The 22,097-nt window shown below is 37.9% G+C and overlaps 1 protein-coding gene across 1 annotated transcript in view; it reads left to right on the plus strand.

Moving 5' to 3' along the window:
- The window catches only part of lmo7a (LIM domain 7a), a gene marked incomplete at its 5' end in the record, with an annotated part of 225,770 nt that overhangs the window by 184,743 nt on the left and 18,930 nt on the right, over positions 1-22,097 (plus strand). The window contains 6 exons of the mRNA XM_079464484.1: positions 6,074-6,144; positions 8,845-8,914; positions 13,820-13,926; positions 20,535-20,565; positions 20,907-21,020; positions 21,528-21,705. Coding sequence (XP_079320610.1) covers positions 6,074-6,144; positions 8,845-8,914; positions 13,820-13,926; positions 20,535-20,565; positions 20,907-21,020; positions 21,528-21,705 — 571 coding nt within the window. The remainder of the gene's footprint in view (positions 1-6,073; positions 6,145-8,844; positions 8,915-13,819; positions 13,927-20,534; positions 20,566-20,906; positions 21,021-21,527; positions 21,706-22,097) is intronic.

A 22,097-nucleotide genomic window follows, 5' to 3' on the forward strand; every position in this document is an offset into this window, starting at 1 on the left:
TGATCTTTACTGAAATCATAAAGCATTTTAAATGTAATAAAAATCCTTCAGGCATTAGGTAAATGGAAAGCCCTAATAATGCCTATTGTAGTATCCATAGCTGGTCACCTGCGGATGTTGCTGCATTCCCTGTATCAGATCACTGTGTAACCGGTTAATACTAGCAGCTATAGAAAAGAAAGATCTCACACCTCCCCCATACAGTATGCCACTGTTGTCTGGCGACCAATTGATGGACGATGATGATGGTGATGACAACGAGGAATGTGATGATGTGTGACCTCTTTCAGAGGTCAAGAGAGGGATTGAGGGTTTTTTATTAATGTGTTTCACATATATTATTACTTTTTGATGTGTTTTACTATTTCATTGCTTGCTTACAATAACCATTAACTTTTAACCATTAACTTTAAAATATAACCAATGTGTGAGTTGAGTTAACCCAGAGCTAAGGACTGTTATTAAATGCGTTTCTAGAGGAAATGGTATGTGTGTGTGTGTGAGTTTGAAGGTGCGAAGAATAGAGGATGTGTATGCAGAGAAGAGATAAATGTCATGCAACGAGAGGAGAAAGAATGCAAACACACACACACACATATTTCATTGCCGGACTTCTTAAAATATGTTGTTGTTGGGCAGAATTGGGGTATGTGGGTTGTCGTGTAATGTTTTGCGGAAACTCTGAGTGCAAAGGAGTGAGAGCTGATTGGACGAATACCAGGCAGCACGCACCCGACAGAGAGAAGAGATACCGTCGACAAATACTATAAATATGTTGTGAAACTGTCTTCCGTGGTTGTTGTTGTTGATTCTTTGTGAGACGTTGTGTCTGAAACAACCCAGAGCTGTATTTTTTAAATCTTCTGATCAGTAAACTTCAATTTACTTTGACTGGCCTCTCTTCAATTTTGACCACGCTGGACATGGCTTAAATGTCCGTCAGTATGCGGCTTGAGACCATATACGTTCCATCTTCATGCTGAGAAAAAATCCTCAATGGGGTTAAGGAATGGCATGTGGCATACTTTGGAATGTGATCTCTAAAAATTTACCCCTCTCTCATTCAGGGACGAGATCCCTGTAGAGAGTGTCTAAAAAGGTGACAAGAAGTTCTGAATCGTATGACCCCAAAAATGGGAATATGCGTTAGCACACCATTCTCATGGATAGCAGCACCCATGGTTATGTTCCTCCTGTTTAGTTGTGAAAGGGGCCTTCTGCCACCCTGTGAAGTTGTCTTGCAGTCCTATTTGGAAAAAATATAGTTACGCAAACTACTAAATTGAGTAGGTTACAATGTCACTGCTTAAACAAAGTATACTGCTTTTTTGATGTGCACAAGTGACACCATGATGTGAAGACTGAAAAGGTAATTTTTAGAATGTCAAATATGATCTGAGAAATGTACCAAAGCAACTTAGAAAAACGGTATTTAACGTGGGGGGTTGAGGTACTTTCAGTTAAAAATTACCAGTAAGTATACTTTACGTAAGTAGTGACATTTAATTTACCTAAATTTAGTACTTTGCATTACTATATTTTTTCCACATAGGACTGCAAGACAACTTCACAGGGTGGCAGAAGGCCAAACAGTGTTGCTTCTGTGCATGCATCAAACAAATTGTTTTGGCTATATGCATCCATGCATTAGTTTGAGGGGGTGGAAATGGGACAGTTAGGTGATGTCATGGCAGACAAGGAGGACTCAATTGCGAGGGGGGAAATCACAGTTTATTGGAGAATTTCGCAAACAGGCTTGAACACAAAATCCGAATCGCCACGCGCAAGGAGTAACCCTAACCGTCGGCGAGGAGTAGTTTCCAGAATAAAGTCCCACTACCACCGCGGACGAGAGAAGGCGGGAATACTCTGGGAGACTGCTCGACCCGCAACCTCCAAGGAGAGCGAGGGGATGAGCCATTCTGGAACGGTGACTGGGTTGACGGAGCAGTGTTGCGTGAGCAGTCCAGGATGCCAGCAGGAAACTATTGAGGGGAGTGACAGGGCAGAGGAGAGAACAAATGAAAACAGCTCTAAGCGGGGCACAGGAGACGAGGTAAGGTCTTGAGAGCTGTGGCTGTGACAGTGGCTAAGGCTAAGACTAAGACTATGGCAAAGAAAGTTTCTCTTAGGCTAGACGCACTAGACCTAAGGCAGTCTGAGCTGGCACTAACAACGGTCAGACACAGGACGAGAGAAACAGAAGGGTCTGACCATTCGGAATGGAAACGTGTGCCTCCGTGTCAGAGGTACATGGACGAACTGGACAGACATGAATTTAGAAGGCCCGTGCCATCGGCCGTTCTATGGCTGCGTTGGTAACCACGGAAAGACACCTGTGGTTGAACCTCACGGGCATCAGGGACCGTGCGTTCCTCCTTGATGCCCCGATCTCACCTTCTGGACTGTTTGGTGATGCGGTTAATACCGTAGTCACCAGGTTCCGGGAGTCGAGACGCCACGAGGAGGCTTTCGTGAGGTATCTCGCCCATCGTGCTCAAGCGTCTGGAGTGTCGGCCACCCACTCCGGACCAGTTCCCCAGTCCCAGCCAGTACTACTAAAACAATTGTAGCGCTTTGCTGGGTTTATTCCACAAAATTCAAAGGCATTACTGAATAGGACTTTCCTATCCTCGTGAATTCCCTTCCCAGCGGGAGATGGTTGGGCCAACTGCACTGTCTGTAACTGAACAAATATTGTTCCTGATTCATGAGGGGTGAATCTGAATGCTTTCACTGTGACATCAGTCTCCCACACATGCACACTGGTTCATTGTCATGGCCAGTGAACCTTGGCAGGGCAGTTTCAGCCTGGAGCTGCTCCCCCGCAAAGCAAGGTGATGTGTCATTTAGCGTCTGATCTGAACGATTAACGTGTTGATGGGTGAAAGGGGCACCGAGCAGGGCTGTGAGTCTGTGCTGTGTGTATTTCAAAAGCTCAGAGTGCTGTGGTCAGCTGAACGATCTGGAGTTTGTCACGTGTGCTCATTCTTTGCAACAGGCAGGCACCATGACTGGGCTAAGACATTCTTGTTTTTACGCTGGGTTTAGTTCTCAGCTTGTTAAAGTCACAGCCTTCTGAATTAGTTGGTACAACTGACTTGGAAATGCGAAGGTACAGGAATGTTAATAAAGCTGCCACTTGCCGTTGTAATAATTAGACTTAAACTTTTTATGCTAAATGTAATTTTAAGTAGATTTGCATTTATTTGAAGAAAATATTTGCATGGCAGCTAAAGAATAGTGTAGAAGGTTTATGCAATCTATGGTTTCAGACGTTGATTCTGCATGAATGAAATGTAGCACCAGAGCTGCCTCAGCTGTTGTTAAGATGGTCTACTCAGCACAGTTTTGGCTGCACATAAGAATCAGTCACTATGTTGTTTGAAAGCAGTGGTGAATGATTTACTTTATAATAGAAATCAAGACCAATCAGAATTCAGTATGTAAATAGACGTAAGAAAAAAGACCTTTGGTGTAATTGGTTTTCAACAGGGGGGCTGTGGCCCATAAGGAGACCCAAGCTGAGTTCTAAGGGTGTCTAATAGCTATTTTAAAATTAGACAGTATTAGCACTCAAATAAATAATAAATAAAAACCAATATATTTTCATAATGAAGAAAACAAATCTCAATGTCAAAGCTCTAAAAAGAACATTATGAACATTATGCCATTATAGTCCTACATATGTTGGGTCAACCTTGCTTGGGTGAAGGGATGAAGGCACTCTGGAACAATTAACGATGTGTGGCATTCCCGGTGTCCAAACAACTTGGAATGCCTAATTGTGCCTTCATGAATGGACAATAGCTTTAGTGCAAATTTGCAGCTGAATTAGATGCTTCACGTCAGCCGAAACCTGCTATTTAAAGAAGTACAGTATGTAATCACAATGTAAGCTTAAAAAGTTAGTCAATGAAATTACAAACTTATAACCAGAAACATTTAGGTAGTTGAGAGGCTGGCTTGTGTTTGCGCATTGTTTGACCACTTAGATCTCAGATCTTAGTTTTTAATCTCTTAGTTTGGCAGCAGTGTTTTCCATCTTAATGTTTAAGTAAATAAAACGGAGTTGAATGCCATAGAACTGTTATAACTGAAAATATTGTTTTTTTTGTGTGTTCACAAGAACAAAAAAACATCATTGACTGCCATAGTAGGAAAAATGTAATGGTAGTCAAAGGTGCCCCAGAACTGTTCGAGTTCCTAAATTCTTCAAAATATCTCACGTTGTGTTCAACAGAACATAGAAATATAAATTTTGTTTTCCTACTATGGTAGTGGAGGATGTCACAAAAGTGAAAATGGCTGACATTCTTACAAACGTCTTTCTTTGTGTTAAACTGAACAAAGAAAGGTATATTCGTTTTAAATAACCTAAGGGTGACTAAATGATGACAGAATATTTATTTTTGGGTGAACTATCCCTTTAAGCCACCATAGGCATTACAACAAAAGAACCAGCAGGGGTCAGGATTTCATGTCACTGAACTGTAATGTTTACTGCACCATGCCATGTGAAATGTGCTCCACATGATTACGCTATTGTATTTTCATACACTTGTTTTTTATAGTTTACATGATTACATAAATTGGCATGTTAGCTTTATATATTTTATATTTAGCTTTAAAAGGCACTGTATAAAATTTACACAGCTCTTTTGAATTTGACTTTCTTTCCTTCACAGAATGATATTTTGAAAAATGTTGTTAACCGAACAGCGACGACAATTTTACTGCATTTGTTTTGTTGTCCATTCAATAGAAGTGAATGAGTGCCGCTGCTGTTTGGTAACCAACATTTTTTTAAATATCTTCTTTTGTGTTCTGCTGAAGAAAGAAATTCATGCAGGTTTGAGGTTACATGCAGGGTGGGTCAAATATGACAAATTTATTTTTTGGTGAACTATCCCTTTAATTTATTATGTATGTAAGCAGCAGTTTTAGCTTAAATTACTTTTAAGCACATGTTATAAAAGGCTTGACTGAAAATCCCTTTAAAATGATCTACCTTTGGTTTGTAATTTGCAGTGAAACAGGATCTGGAGAGAGAATCACAGTATTTGTCCACACATCAGTAATACCAAAATGTACCTGTTATTTCTGGCCTTCTTTTGTTCGCCAGACATAGAAAGTGTCCTTTTAAAGCTCTCCTTCTGACAGAAAGCCAACAATAGGAGACTTGCATTGTGGTTTTGATCTTAGTCAATACCGTTCTCGACGTAGTCAGTGTTATTTTACATGCAAGGCTCTCCACGCCCTCTGGATACATGCCATGCTACTAAGAAACAACCAAGTCAAAGCAACTTAAGTGTACATTTGCAATAACAGAGGCGATGCTATCAATAAGTGCTTACACTTTATTGACATCTCTAGATTTCATATCTTTTTCATATTTAGTTGTTTCGTATCTAATCTAACTCTTGAACTTTGTTCTCTTTGATTATAAAAATAGTCTCAGCACGAGACAGTCTTGAAGACATTACACAATGTCTTTAAAATGGTGTATTTTAAAGTATTTATGCAAAACAATTTCTTCTGCACCAGTGGTGTATGTTAATACAAGACACACTCATGACATTGTCTCCGGAAAGAAATTTATAACAACTGCTGTTTGTTGTTGTATCTTAAATCTGAAAATGGAAAACATTCGGAGAAAGGGGCTTAACTAATAGATGTTATATGAGGTGTGGATCGACGGGGCTCACGTCGTAATTGCCAACTCTGAGGCTATAAACACAAACATAAATGCTTCCCTGTGTGCGAGCAACAACAACGGGCCGACTGCCTTCTGTGTCCTGCAGGAGCTGCTTGAGATCATTGCAAAGGCATGAAGCAGTGTGCAAAACTGTGACATTCCTCCAGATGCTCTACTTCACTGTGGTTTGGCCGCTGGGCTTCAGCCCTGATTACTGAATAACCCAAGATTCTCTATAAGAGACTGTGCTGTTGTACTGGTTTGCTAGTCCTCTGGAATTGCAGCTTGGAAGAACAACTGTTGCTTTCCTCACGCTGAACATCCTACCTTCCCTCTCACGTGTTTTGGCGCTTCCTGTGTTTGTCTGATTCTTAGGCAGTCACTCAGAAGAGGTTTGGGAGCAGTAATTTCCGGAGTTCTCTGGAGAATGGAGTTCTGTTGTGTAAGTAAGTAAGACTGCCTTTACTTACACTTTTGTATTTTTTAAGCATGTTCTACCTTTGTCATTCTTAAAGCACACTTTATGATTTGAAGCTTTGTTGGTTAAGTTCTTAATTGCTAAATGAGGGAAATGTTGTTTCTTGTGTGCCATAAGAGTTGCTTTTGAAATTAGGGAAGGCAGCCCATGAAAGGCTTTATTTTGTGTTTTGTTTTATGCAATAATCCTGTTTATTACAGAACGTGTTTTTGTACAGATATTGTAATTTGCATTGAAATGATAGACATGATAAGAAATTAGAAAAGTAGGGCATTGGTTGCCAGGAACAAGGGTCAAATGTGAAGTTTCACTATAGAAAAAATTTAGCACTGCAGAATGTGATATGATATGAACTGTTAATATTATTGTATATTTTAAGTAAGATTATTATTATAAATTATTATTATGTAAGATACTTAAAGAAATAATTTATTTTGTGTAGCCTAATTTATTTACCCTTATGCCACTTAATGTGTATATGACCTTTTTTCTACATATAAGCACATTTTGATAATTAAAATAATATTTCTTGTGTGTTTTTTATGTGCACTGAAATACACTTGTATGTAAGTGCTTTATTTTCACGCACCATGTGTAATTTTGTAATTAATATAAAAAATTGTTTAGTATTTTTTTCTATGATAAACATAAGAAGATAACAAGTGTACTCCAGTGTGGTACTTTGGTACATTACTTAAGACTATATTTTTAATACATTAAGTACAAATGAATGTATGAAAATAGAGCACTTCTAAGTATACTTATGAAAGTGTAATTAAATAAAGTATATTGTAGTGCATTTTGTTCACCTGGGTAGACCCCAAAATGTTAAAACAAGCAAAAATTTGATACATAAAAAACCCAAAGTGTCTTCTGTAAAAAAGGATATGTGTATTTGAGTGAAATATATTGAGCTTATTTAGCAAGGTAGGACTCAAAACCAGCATATCCAAATGTTAAATAAAAATATGGCAACATATCCATTGGGGATGACATAAGAGTGAGTAAATCAAGAGAGATTTTTTAGATTTGGGTGGACTGTTCCTTTAAATCCCTGTCTGAAATATGAACCAGCATTAACTTAATTTAACTGTAATACCCTCCGAGGTCAGCTGCATGTTATTCTGTGTACATTATGTAATGCAGCTCTATTTAAAACGGCATAATATGTACCTTGCCGCAAACTCTATTCCGTGCTGACAACACGGATGGCAGAGCATTTAAAAGAACATCAGTGACAAGGTGATCCACAGTGCCAGCTACTCCAGCAGGGCTTAGAAACCGGAGCAGGGCAGAGTGCAGGCGCACAGGGAGTGGCAGCGCTCGGGCCCCTGTTGCAGTAGCAATGCTGCTCTGTTTAGGCGAAGAGAGATTGTCGGGTCAGTGGCTGGACATGACAGGGTGCAAGCTCAGGGATTTCAGGGCAGGGATATGAACCTGACTGGGAAGTTCTGGAGAAGCGCGTGGGCTGTGGCCCCACAGCCCACCGAGTAACTCAGCAGACTATTTACTAAAGACCGAAGTAAAATCTCACTTGCCATCTCCTGTGTTACCTGGTTGCAGAGCTGAGCTATTAGCTTTGCTGTTTCCACACGAGCGATCAAAAGCGTACATTTCCTGAGGATACTGTCACTCTGGATCTCACCTTTAAACAAAGACTCCTGTGATACAACCACTGGGGCTCATAGGAAAGAGCTAAAAGAATGTGCATTTCATAGATGTGTGAAGAGATCTCGCCACGAGGTTGTGCAGAAGTGACATTGTTTTGACTTTTTTATAACCAAGCAATATGATTATAGTAAATAATGTTTGTTTTGCTCAATTTGTTTTAAAAAGGATTTTTATGAAAAACTAATTGTGGGCCACCAGTGATCATTTCTGTAGGTAGTAATGGCTTTGATGACAATGGCAGCTCTAAAACCACTACAAATATCAAATGATGTGTAATTCTTTACATTTGGTCTCTTAATATATATAATATAATATTTACATGCATATTTGGGGGGGTTTTTTTTCATTAAAAGGAAATATTTTTATATAAGTAAGTACAAAAAAAGACATGAAACAGATGTTACTTTTTGCCTCTCCCTTAATTACACGTAACAAAACTTAAAATCCCATATTTAGTTTTACACTCATAATTTACTCACCCTCACTTCAAATCTCATTGGTTCTCTTGTGTCTCGTTGTCATATGAATGTTTTGTCACAAGGAAATGAAGCATCGATGATATTATGAAATGCTCTGCTAGTTTGCATTTCAGTTTTGCTAAGTATGAAATGTTTTCTCTAAGAAATTTAGCCCTTTGGATCACTAACCCACTGGAGTTATTTGGAAAACTAATGATGGTTATTTCTGGATGTTCACCATAAGATAACATAAAGACATTTTAATCTAAAATGATTTGTTCATGTTCTATTCCTTTAAGTTTGTACTATACCGCTTATGTTGTGGTTTCTTTTTCAAACTATTTTTCACACACAACTAGACTAGGCTGTGAATTAATGTCTGTGTATGTTTCCACAAAGAACTGGTTATTTGTTTTTTTTTGGCATTAGATGACTTGTTAACTGAAGCCAGATGGCCAGAATTAAAGGACGCTGTAAACTGGCGACCAACACACATTAAGATTGCTTGTCTTGACTTGTGGTTTTTCTTCTCCTTTCAGTCTGATCAACAACATCAAGCCTGGAATCATCAAGAAACTAAACAGGCTCTCCACACCTATTGCTGGCCTGGTAGGTTGCTTTCTCTGATCCCTAGACATGAAAACTTCAGCACTTAAACCAACCGTTAGAAGTTTAGAAATTCTGGAGTGATCCAGGAGTGGCTGATATGCAAATAGGTAAATAGGTATTTGGTGTGAATAGAGTCGATAATTTAATTAGACCTGGTGTTCAGTAGGAGTCATTTTTTAATGTGTCCAACCCGGTGTCCAACTTTCCATTGCGATTCCTGCGTTATGACTGATTCACATGTTAAAAAAGGTGGAGCATCTAAGTCTGTACTGTGATGTGATAAACAAAGTGATTGTTCTTGAAGGCACAGCTTGCAAGATTTTTGCATTTAAATAGTCAAAAACCACTAGCACAGTGTTGATGTCGTATGTTGATCGATTTGTATAGTGCCATATACAATCAAACACCGCTTGGCAAACCAATGAAACATGCAAAGATAGTAGTTGTAGCATGTAGGACGCCATTCTGTTGTTGTTCTATCAAGCCACTGTGTTGGCTTACGCTAATTTTTAAAACCATTTCTGAAACATAAGCGTGATTTTGAGTTCAGTTGACTTGATTTCCATTTGCAGTGGGAGTTATGACAACAACTCCCATCATTCCATGCTCCTTCATAGTGCCATCAATCTTTTATTATTGCTTTACAATCGCTAGCCGTGAAAATTACATATTGTGCCTTTAAAGAATCAGTTAAATTGATTAGAGAGAATATTCAGCTAGGTGGACGAAACATCAGCAAGGACGCAGATGGAGCTCGCTGATTTTTAAGTTACCACAGTAAATTTTTTTGAAAATGTCAATCATGGCTGACATAAAAGCATCTTGTAATGACACCCTTCTTTATGTATGCAGCTTTCTTTTGCTGTACAATTTCATTAAAAAAAATCTTCTTTCGACTTGTTTTTTCACTAAAACTATTCTCAGTACGTGAAAAACTATCAATGAGCTGCAGATAGTTTCTTACTGACACTCTTAAGTGCTTCATTATTTATTAAAGTGAGCCATTATATACTGCTATTGTATTCGATTCACCCAACTGGGTGTTCTTTAAATTATATTCCTTTGTGTTTGGCAGAAGAAAGAAAGCAATACAGATGTGGAACAACGTAAGTTTCACTTAATAAGAAATGTTAAAAGAAAAAAAAGTTTAATAGCAAAGAGATGCGACCCAAGGGCTTGGACTAAATCATCTATTTATTTTACGCTTTGGGGCTAATCTATGCAAAACATGCAAACTCATATATTTCCTATTGTCCTTTAAAACTATTTACCCAGGTAGGCCTGGATAAGCATATCAAAATCCAACAGCAACATAGAGGTATTTCCATAAAACGGTTCCAACCCCTACTGAGCATAAACACACAATTGAGGTCTTAAATGGCAAGGGCTAAGCGAAGATATGCAAAGAAAAACACACAGTTTGGAGAATTTTTCTGTTTTCTTTAATTTCGTTACGACTGCGTAGTAAGAGCACTGTCTCTGAGATAACAAAAAACACTAGTTCTGCAAGAACACAGTAGACTCTTTACAGCTATATTTATGATTTATCAAATCAGTTTTTCACAAAAAAAAGGCTCATTCACATTTCTGAAATCTTACCAGCACCGTTATTGTTCATTCTCGATGCTTGGCTTTGTTGAACACAAGGTTTTACCATTACTGTTGATTTGGTTAAATCAAGATTCATTATAGCGTAGAAACGGAAATCTCTGGTTTTGTGGACTATGTAGTGATTCTGGTTTTGGATTGCTGAGCTCTACTCAAGGTTTGGCTTAAGCTCATCCCTAGATCAGTTTCCCATAGTTTGCACACTCCTTGTTCCATCAAACCAGGAGCCGTGGTTTACCCTCGTGCTTCCCCAGATAGCCGATCCTCCTTTTAACAATCTAAAGAGAGGAAGCCTACACTTGTGTGGCACTCTAGACGACCACATTAGAAAACTCATTCTGGAAGGGCTTTTCCTGAGGTTGAGAGGAGAGATGACTCCAGAGAACACAGCCCTTCATAAACCCCCTATAATTGAGTGGGATGGATATATTTGAAGCAAGCCTCAACACTGCGAATGGAGAATTGGCAGAACAAATTATTCTAATCGAATTTTCCACAGGCCACCGAGCTTTAAAAATGCGCTCTTTAAACATTTATATTTTATACTTTGGTTTTATTACGCCCATAACGTATGAGTGTTCCAATTTAAGGTTAATGCACAGGCAAGTTATTCCCTTTTAAATGATTAAATACTCAAATATTATGTTTCAGAAGATTTTGAGAATTGACATTTACTTCAGGATGCCATACATACATCTGGGAGACATCTACGTATATGTTGTCTGTATGTATGCTATCACGATACTGTATGCGGTATATTGTTTCGTAAAATATGAATGCATGTCTCCTTTCTTAAATCATAGCAGTTTACTAAGCTCATTATGTTTAGGCATTTTACAGTCTGAATGAAACTTATTGTGTTGTATTGTCATCACTGTTTGTGCAGAACTAAATGTCGGTAATATTTTCGGCTTCATTGAACCATCCTCTGTCATGTGCATCATCTGTCTCTATTTATCTATCTGTCTCTATTTATCTATCTCATTTTGTTCAAAACCTGTACTGCTATCTTTTTTTAAACGAGAAGAAATGTTTTTGTGTCTTTCTTGAAGCTTGAAAGCTCCGATCTCTGTCCATTGTATGAATCAAAAGAGTTACATGGTGCATTTTTTGTGTTTCACAAAAGATAGAAAGCCATGCAGGTTTAAAATGATATGAGGATGAGCAAATTATGACAGAATGTTTATTTTTGGGTACACGATCCCTTTAACAAATATTAATGTTTTGACAGACATGTCCTTGAGATGGAATTAAAAATTCCAAGTAAAGAGTTTAGGTGCTGGAAAAGACAACTGTTCCAAGAAATTTAACAACAGGTATTTGCAAGCAGGTGATTCAACGAAACATGTTGAATCTCTACTGTTTGTGGTTGAGAAATCGAACAACCAGAGTCATTCCAGGGTCAAATTTGTGCACTAAATCCACTTGATTTTTTACAGTTCAGTGAGTTTGTTCTACAAAAACGTGTTTGTCAAATTTAAGTACCGATGAAAAGGAGTACCTTATGTAAATAACAAACATTTTAACCTTCACCCACAAAGGTCAGGGTTCAACCCACGATTCTGAGTCTCAGGAAAATAGTTCTGCACTGGCTTAAGAGAGGAGGTCATTTAGATGTGCAATCAAACTTTAATGGTTAGTTCTTTATTTCCATCTGCTAATAAGCATGTCTTTAAACATAGGCCAACACAGACAGGTGACATGGGAAAGGGTGGGCTGTGCACTCTAGACAAGATATCCAGATGGTTGACAGCTAAAAGAAGTAAACAGATAAATGAAACTGATCACCAGCATTAAGTGTTAAGTTTTTATTAACTAATAATTCGCTATTTCGATCTAAATAGTAGATAGTAGACGCGGGTCCCCTTGCATGGAGATTGCCTTGTTATTTCTACAGTAGCCCTAAATGGACAACCTGCTCTACAGAGGGCATTTCGTAAATAGGTTATCTTATTCAGCAAAGAAGCAAAAATGTGATGACATCTTAGTGCGGTGTCGGCCTCCGTAGTGCTTCGAAAGGGAAGGGAGGAGTGAGCCGTTGGTTGCAATTTGCAACCTCACCTGTAACTTAACCAACAAAACCACCTTTGTCATTCTGCAAAATCAAGTACGCTTTGTTATGATGGGCCATCTGCTAGTTACACACTACTGTAAACCAGCCTGAACCAGCACAGAAATTCAAGCTGTGATTTCAAATTTTTAAAGATGTCATAACACTCATTTAGGGACATGCTCTGAAAAAATATTATTTAGTGGTAATATTACTTAGTGGTTATTATGAAAAGAAAATATATAAAAATATACTTAATAGTTTTTTTAATTATTTTGTTCCTGTTCTTAACAAAAAAAATTAAAATAACGTACACATCTTGGGAATAAAATCTCAAGATTTTAATTATTTAGTTTGAGTAATTTTAATTGAAAAAAAAACTCACTTGACCAACCATTGTATATTTTAATATGAAAGTAAGTGAACTGTGAAGTTTGTGTTACAGTATTTACTTAATATTTCGACAAATACTAAATGTTTTTAATATGTAGAATTTACTTTATTCTGGTTACTAAGTTGTACTTGAATTTTAGCAGCACCTTTACTTGAAAAAACTAGTAAAGTAAATTCTACAAGTAATTTTTTTCAATGTGGGTTCAGTCTACATTCAAGTGCGCTTTCAACAATACACTACCTGTTACACATGCACGTAGACACGCAATCTTAAGTTTCCTTAACACATTAAAGCATTTCCTCACCCCCCACCCATACGGCTGTAATAGTTGCTTGGAGGAAATAGTTTCTTGTTTAAGTCACCAGTCTACTGTTTCATAGCAACATTGTCTCCAAAATAATCCACCGCCCTGAAGATTCCTCAGATGTTCTGCTGAGAGGTTGAGTGCCGGTTTCTGGGTGTGAAAAGGGCTGAGTTTATGTGTTTGTGTGAGAACTTATGTACAAGACCGAGAGTAAAGAGAGACAGAGCGTGTGTTTGTGTGACTGCCCTACATGTGCATGGGAGGCACCTGCAGCTTTGATACTCTCCGTCGTATTTTGCACCGCCCCTAGGGCAAACTCCCGCTCTCACAGGTAGTGACACAGGTCACTCACGGACGTCCTGCCTTCTTTTTTTTAACTCTCACTGTGTTGTGTCACTCTTTATTTGCCACCTGCCTTCTCTCATCTCCTCCCACGCTCACAGAACTGTCTGAACTTTGGATGCAATGATTTCTGTACTGCGTGTGCCAGAGAATTCCCACACGATTACTGTCTAACTCACACAGTGGACACATATTCTCTGTTGACAGGACAACCTCAACATCTTCTTGAAAGCCCGCGGCGTGCTCGGACTAAATCAAGCCCAACTTTTCCACCCAGGAGACCTGCAAGACTTATCTACACGTGTAACTGTCAAGTAAGTTTTGGGTTTCTCAACTTCTCAACAATTAGAACGTTTTGCAATACTCTAGTGTGGAAAATAGCTGTGGTGTATAAGTAACAGACGTACGTCCAACTGCTGTTTATGGTTCACTGAATGGTGTTTTTGGCAGTTCTGAATGTCCACTGGCCTCATATCCATATACTTCAGAAAAACAGTCTTGTATTACCAAGCCAGGCAGTTAAATTTCACCGAGTTTGTATTAAAATATATAACCGCACAATGTGAACCACACAGTGTGTATTGGCCAATCATTAAACAGATTCACAGGAGGTTTTCTTGGATCTTGACATGATAGCTAAATGACATTTATCGTATAACCATGCCCTGCTTACTTGTTTTGTTTGTAAAAAGGATTTGAATAGAAAAATTAATTTGATACGGTTGTTTGTCGAGTAAAAACTAAAAGTCAAAGAACTGTCAAACTATAATCTAATGTGTAAATCCGAGACAAAGAGAGATGAAAGATTTGTTTCGTGCATTCTGAAAGAGTGATTTACCACATGTGTTTGTTCTGCGTGCGTGTTACATCACGCTATATTTTTTACTTTCAATGTTTTGGATCAGCAAATACCTGTCACTTGGGTGGAAAGAAATGGCATGTTGATGAACCAGTTCAGTATTCTCACAGGAGTGGCTGTGGGAGCCCTTGACGTTGTGCGCTTTAAGTCCAGCTCTGACATGTTCATCACCACAAAAAAAATATTTGTTTGATATTTGAGAACAATAGGTGTTAGGCTATTAGCTCAGACAGCTCACTAGAGTTAAGTAACACTCATATTTCATGAAGTGTTTGTGGATAATTCAATAATTGGGGTTTTTAAAAAAGGGTACACCTTAAAATGTTTTTATCATTGTTGTTGTTTTAAAGGTGTGATACCAAAACCTTTTGTATGTAACACGAAAGTTTCAACTTTAAAAGAATGATTGTGCAACAACAGCATTCCAATCTGGAACAATATGACGGTTTTTTTTAATGAACCGTTCCATTGCATGCTGAAATACCTTTAGTTCTGTTCCCGAGTTTTCCGATAGTTGTTGCTTTGTGAAACGCTTCATTTGACTAAGGTGTGTACAGCTTGGTCACGAACATGTCCAGCTCAATAAAGTCACATATTGCTGCACAGGACAGATCAATCCTGTTTCACGTCACATGCAAACTAGTAATGATTCAAATAGGCGAAATCAACCTGCCCACATTGATAACGCTGCTTTGAATCCAGATGCTCCTGCTAATGATATCCTTTCCGTCTGTATTACCTCAGTTAAAGTGACAGTGCCGTCAGACAGACGCTCAGCTGTGGGCTGAGATTACACAAAGTGAGCTTTGCTGCGTGACGGTTACCATGCCACACCCTCTCTCCCATAGCAACAGTACACAGGCTCTGATTAAATAGTGCTCATGCACTCCCTATAGGCTATAATAACCCATTTACTGGTTTTGCTTGAATTGTATGTTTATTTTCTGTGGGTGTGTGTGCACAGGTGTAAATGTGGGTGTGCGTGTAGGATATGTGTGTGTGCCTTGCTGCATGTGTTTATCTGAGTCCACTGACAGGCATTTGCAGGAAGGGTTCCAGAGGTGCTAATTTTAGAATGGAAAGGTCGCATTTTGACACGAGATGATCTGCTGATATGAATCCAGGCACTTGCTGTTTTTAGCATCTGTTTTCTCGTAGTGCATTACATTCCTCAGGATCGCATGCTTGTGTTTACAACCGGAACACTTCGATTCGGATTTGCATTATCTGTTGCGGGCATTGCTGGGTATGTTATTTGCATATGGTAACTGTAACCTGAACCTGATGAGCATCAGTTTATAAGGGCAATGTTTTGTAAACCCTTATCCTAAATGTACCCCTTGTTAAATCATATTGATGGGATAGTCCACCCAAAATAAAAATTCTGGCATCATTTATTTACATGGCATCATGTGACTCGAGTTTTCAAAACCTTTAATGGCATTTTGTTTTGTCAAACACAATAAAGATACAGTATGTTTAGAAAAGCCCCAGTGTTTTTTTCATGAAAGAATTTGAAATTCATGAAAATTTAAGTTGTTACAAACCTAATTTCTTCATTCTATTTTACAAAAAAATAGATGTTTTGAAGAATGTGGGAAACCAAACAGTTCTGGGGTACCATGGAATACCATAGAAGCTTTCTTTTCCCACTATGGTATTCAATGGTGTTCCAAAACAAATATATTTCTTTGTTTTCAATAGAACAAAGAAGCTTATATAGGTTTGGAGCAATATGAGGGTGATTAAATGATGACAGAACTATCCCCTTAATGGCCTTTTCTGCATTATTTTAACACATTTACATTTGTATCCTTGGAAATCGAACCCATGATGAACCCATGTGAGCCTGAAATAAATATTTAATTATCCCCTCGATATAAACCCTTCAATCAAGTGCCATGGTTCGGATCTTTTGTTTAATGGAAATTACTTTTTTTAACTAAAAGCTGAATAGCCTGTGCCATGCTAACACGATAAGGTTGTCAGCTGTCGAAAAAAGTAAGACATTTTGGACACCTTAAGCAAAAAAAGCATTAAAAAAACAGACACACATATACTATGTAAGTAAAAAGCTAATTTAATCTATCCTTTAAAGCAAGAATGAAAGTTTAAATAAATTGAATAAAAAAATATCAGGACACAGTTTGTGTCTCACATCAGATGTATTCCAATGTCTCATGCTAATCCTCTAGGAGTTTGAAGCCAAATGTCGCACAGAAGGTAACGTGAGCAGTTATCACAGTCTCTTAATAGCAGACTTGAGATAAGCAGAGCCTTTATTCATTATTACTCATCAGTCCATGAAAAGCAAATGTCTCATGGTCATCTGCACATCGGTTCCTTCCTTTTCCAGCATGACAGCTGCTTAGTCCGGCTTGTCTTTACGTGAACATGAACATCGTCAGATCATTTAACTTTCTCACAACAAAACCCATGCTAAATAAATTCCCTTTAAATGTTGTTGCTCATTATTAGTTCATGTTCATGCTAATGCATTAATGCTAAACTATTAGAACTGTACAGTTGTAAAATGTGTTAGGTTTATTCAGTATTTGTAATATTTTCAACCTGACTAAAATGAATTTCATTGTTATTCTTTTTCATTTAGCACACAAAGCATATTTTTTGCGTGTGGAGATTTACGCAACAACAAGTTTGTCCAGATGTATTAGTGCTCTGTAAGTATCGGATTATTCGAACATCCTTTTGTAAATGAATGTTCTCAGACATTTGATTGTCAAATTGTCGTCAAAAGAAGAGTCTACTGAACATAATGACAGATATTACTAAAGCATTAAATCAGAGTTCAGCAGGCAATCATGGCAGAAGCCTGAGCTTCTTTAAGCGAACTTTGTTCTTGGGGTCATGTTTTACCATTGTGTCACAGTGGCCATACAGTCATGTTACTGGAGATTACAAAATAATGTTAATGATACTGAATTTTATCTCTTCCTTCATTCCAGTGATTCATAAAATGATGCATTACAACTCATAAAAACCTTACCCTTTGATTATAGTGTTGACATTTATATGTATTCATCAAGTACATGAGATTTATTAGCCGTTACATTACATAAAAGCTGGAGTTGTTCCTTGATCACAATGAAAAAAAAAGCTTTTGCTTAATTTTAGGAGGTGTTTACATGCGTTCTATCATTATTACATTCAAGTTCTTTATATTAGAGATTTTAAGCAAAATAATATTATAAATGGAAGAATAATACAGTACTGTTCTTATCCAGACTCTAGATATTATCATTCATTCTCCAGTGCTAAACTATTTCCCAGATAACTCGCTTTTAATGTTGGAAGCGTGACAAAATACTGGATAAAATTGCTATGTTGTATACTACTGTATAATACTGTTTATCATTAAAAAGTCAGATCCATTTTAAAACACAACATTTTCACTAGGAAGGGTATGAACACTGGCAATGAATATAGCATTTGATCAACAGCGCATGGTACTGGATGGCATCACTTGTCTCTGTAACAAGGACGCTGGTACATTGTGAATCGTTCAGTTGTGAAGGACACATTTGTGGAGATCAGCCTGTCAATAAATGCTCCTCTAAGAAAAAAAGCTATTTTCACAGGAGCTGTGTTTATGTTCTCGTCAGGATACTAAAGATTGGTTCAACAAATATGAACTTGTGCATTAAAGCTATTGAGTTGGATAAGTATGTAACAAACAGAGTCATTAGATCCATCGTTCCTCCTCCTTGAAATATGAGTGCATTTGATGCATTACCGAGCTATGCTGCTAGTTGAGAGTTAAGACTTCATTTTTTCCTTTTAATAGAGTTATTGATGCCAGCTGAGGTGACTCATTGGTAGCATTAATTCTTGAAAGCAGACGGACATTCTTTACCAGCTGAATGTTACAGAACAGGGCAGTAAGGTTAATATCTCAGCTATGCACACACACCCACTCGAATTATATTTTGTCAATAAGGGGTGTTGACGTTTCATCAACCTGACCATCTTTTGTCAGTGTAATTTTATTGCATTGCCCGAAAGGGATTGGCAAGCCTTTACGAGCCTTTTGTGCAACTGGATTATTTCGATATTGAGAATGAATATTGCGTAAAATTCCAGAAATATGCAGTGGATGTTGTGAATAAGGACTGGACTTTGCCTATAAATATGTCATATTGTGTTATGTGGTGTGATAGTCTATCTTTACTTAAGACTCTTTTACGTAGGCCTCAGTGGTTAAGATGTTCCCTTACTGTGCAGACGACTGCAGGGAAACGGGACAAAGTACCATTTAGAAGGATACATTGTGCTCTAAATATAAATAGACCAACATGGGGAGTTTATGACTTTCCCATGGATTCATATTTGATGACATTAACTTGTCGAGACAGTAACTTCAGGGCTTTATACTAGCAGCGAAGTTTATTTTGGAATGTTACTTGGTTTGTGAGTTGTAAGACACGCCGCAGGTTGATTTCACCTTTTGTGAGAATGTAACCAAGCAAACATTCTCACTAACGGCAAGCAGAACAAACTGTTTTGTTTGCCTTGGGAAATATGCATGATTATTAGCAATTTGACACAGTACTTGTTCGGTCAAAGTTGTTTCAAATCTGATCTAAACGGTCTAAACAGAGGCCCAATTGAATTGCATTTTCCCTCTGATTATATCTGACAGTGTTTTGATTGGTAAAATTAGCTTTTGGAATAGGAATGTTCCAACCACAATACTATTATATGTTGATACTAATACTCTACTATGTTAGATAAACATGTTAGACATAGTTTTCTGGGACCCCTCAGACCCTTCTGCAGGATCCCTGGGGACCCCAGTTTGAAAATAACCTTAAGATTATTTTAGAATTATTTTGAAGCCCCTCTCCATCTTTTCTCCCCCCAAATAAGCTTTGGGTTTTTACAGGAGTTTGTTCCTGACGTTTCTTTTCCAGTAGCTTTATAAGTGTGGACTTTGTTCCAGCTGCAGAGAACTTGCATTTTTATTGGAGCAATAAATTGTTTTTATCGGCGAGGCGATCGGCTTCGCTTAGTTCAGCCAGTTGCACATGCCATGCAGGTTCACCTGCTTATAACAAGACAAGGTCACAGCGTGATCATTCTTCAAACGCTTGCACTGTCATGGGTTGAACTCTGCTTCTCTCATCAATGTGGCTGTCTCTCCTAAAATGTATTTGCATTTGCTCTAAAACTGTATTTTTAGTGCTCTGGGAATGTCACCTAAGGTGAAATCAGGTTCTAGCCAGCAGCGTAGAACGCTCCAGATACCACAAAAAAGGTGTTACTATTGTATTATAAATATATATATGCCATTATAATAAATTAATATGCATGTATGGCCCCTTATGTCAAAGAACAATATTGTGGCACGTTATAATGTAAGAAAAGAGTGTGGCATTCCGGGAAACATAAGGACTGATGTTGGATTTTATTTTCAGGTGTAGGTCGAAAGAGCAGAAAAGGAAATATGGTACATCACTTTAAACCCAACAACAGGATGTAAAGAATGTGCTGTTAAAAAGCCATTGATTTTCGGCCCTAACCTTACGTGACCCTTCTCCTGAATAACCGATGGAGGATAAAAACATCACATACTCTAGAAATGCAGCATACCACCTGTATCTTAAGATGATTAATCACAATTATTTTAGTTGTCCGTCTGAAACAGACATATTGTCAATTTTAAAGTTAAAAACAACAGTTGTATCAAACCAGCATCTTCAGTCTAGGTTTAGTTGATGTGCCTGGATCAGGCCTTTCCTATCTGTTGTTCTTAGTCAGCTGATGTTGCAGACTTATCCAGCAGTACGGCCTCTCTCATGGGACAAGCTTTTTCTATTTTGGCCTGTGTGGGGTGGAGTGCGGTTGAATGATTGTCAGTGTGTTTGAGTGAACATGTGTACACTGTGTGTATGCTTTTGTACAGAGCCTGTGGAGTTGATGGGATTGTACTCTCACTTTCTAGCTCATTCACTAGGGAACACAGAGACCCAAAACATGCTCGCTATTCTTTTATTGTCTTTTTCCCATGCATTCAATGATTAACCGAACACGTTTCCCCTACAGGCACCAGGAGAGCAGCAGGAGGCTCAAAAATGTAAGTGAAATGCTCAATTATTTGTTCAGATGTAAAATCACGTTTATCACCAAATTTAAAAAGATGCTGTTAGCTTGAGGAATATTGCTTCTTTCCTGTTGTGTTAAATTAAATCCTTATTTTACAGCTGCCACATTGTGGTTTGTGGTGCTCTGTTTATCTCCTTATACCGTTTGTTATATCTGTATTTAGAAATTATTTCAGGTTTTCCTTTTGTCTTAAAACCACAGTATACTGTTACCTCTCTAGAGACTCATTTATGCACGCAGGGATGCAGTAGGGTTTTATTATTATTATTATTACTGAACATTATAACATGTTTTAACTAAATTAAATTACAGGTTCTGATCACCTTATTTTGGTTGGGCAGAAAGGCATATGCTGATCCTTTTTATAATGGACCTTACCTAAAACTAAGAGCATTTGAGGGATTGCTTGGCACAACACTATATAAGGTAACATTTGTGTGTTTTACTGGTGATATATTGAATTGCTTTAATACTGTGGATTCCTGCAGAAATGGAGACTAGCTGTTTCATATGCATTCTGGCATTTAAAATATCTTAGAATGTGGCTTACTAGTCTCATCATTTAACATAACTACAAAAGGTGAAAAACTAAATCAACCAGTCTCAATTTCTGCCTGTTTGCTTTGATCTTTTTGTCTTTTGAACATCGTAAATATCCACATGCTTTCTTTGAATGCTGTTTTACAATGCTTATTGTATTCTTATTTAGACTTCATTATTACACCATTGGCTTTCCTTTTCGCTGTTTCGATTTTTGCAATGCATGTCTTTGTGTCATGTACACGCCCATGACAAAACATCATTCTCAACACTTACAGTACACGATCGACCACAATGGCATGACTTACAATAGAAAAGATTTTTCAGGACTTTCAGGAGCGAAACTGTCATCTATATGTGTGTCTCTCACACTCACGCCCTTGTGCTCCACAGGCACTAGAGGATTACACATCACTGCAGGGCAGTGCAAGAAACGGCTGGTACTTCGAGAAGGAAGAGCTCTTACCTCTTTCTGGTCACAAGAGAGAAGACTCACTAGACAGTCTCGACTCACTGGACTCAAGAACTTATAGCACATCCTCAGACACTACACTCAAAGGAAGCAGTGAGGGTAAGGTGCCAAGCTTCGGTCAAAGTCTTCAATTAGGTCTCTCTTGTGTGTTCTAGCTTGACTTAAAAGAAAAAGTAGTTTTATATTATGTAAGGTGGATACTGATACTTTTTCAAGTAAAACTGTCTGTACCTGACCACAGAAAACAAATTGATGTGTTTTTGCGTTGGCTAAGATGTAGTTTATCTGGTGTAGTCAGTAAATGTTTATTTATGTTGCGCTGACTGAGATGGCTGTCGTTGTAGACTTCACACCTATACTGACACCTAGCTCAGTGGAGGTATGGCAGTATATAAAATAAAGTACTTTTCCTTTCAGCCATTAATGTGTACATTTTTTTACATTCATGTTTGTATGTTTAAAACCTTTTTAGTAAGTTACTCTTGTCACTC

The sequence above is a fragment of the Barbatula barbatula genome (genome assembly GCF_947034865.1).
Source record: "Barbatula barbatula genome assembly, chromosome: 9".
NCBI classification, from domain to species: domain Eukaryota; kingdom Metazoa; phylum Chordata; class Actinopteri; order Cypriniformes; family Nemacheilidae; genus Barbatula; species Barbatula barbatula.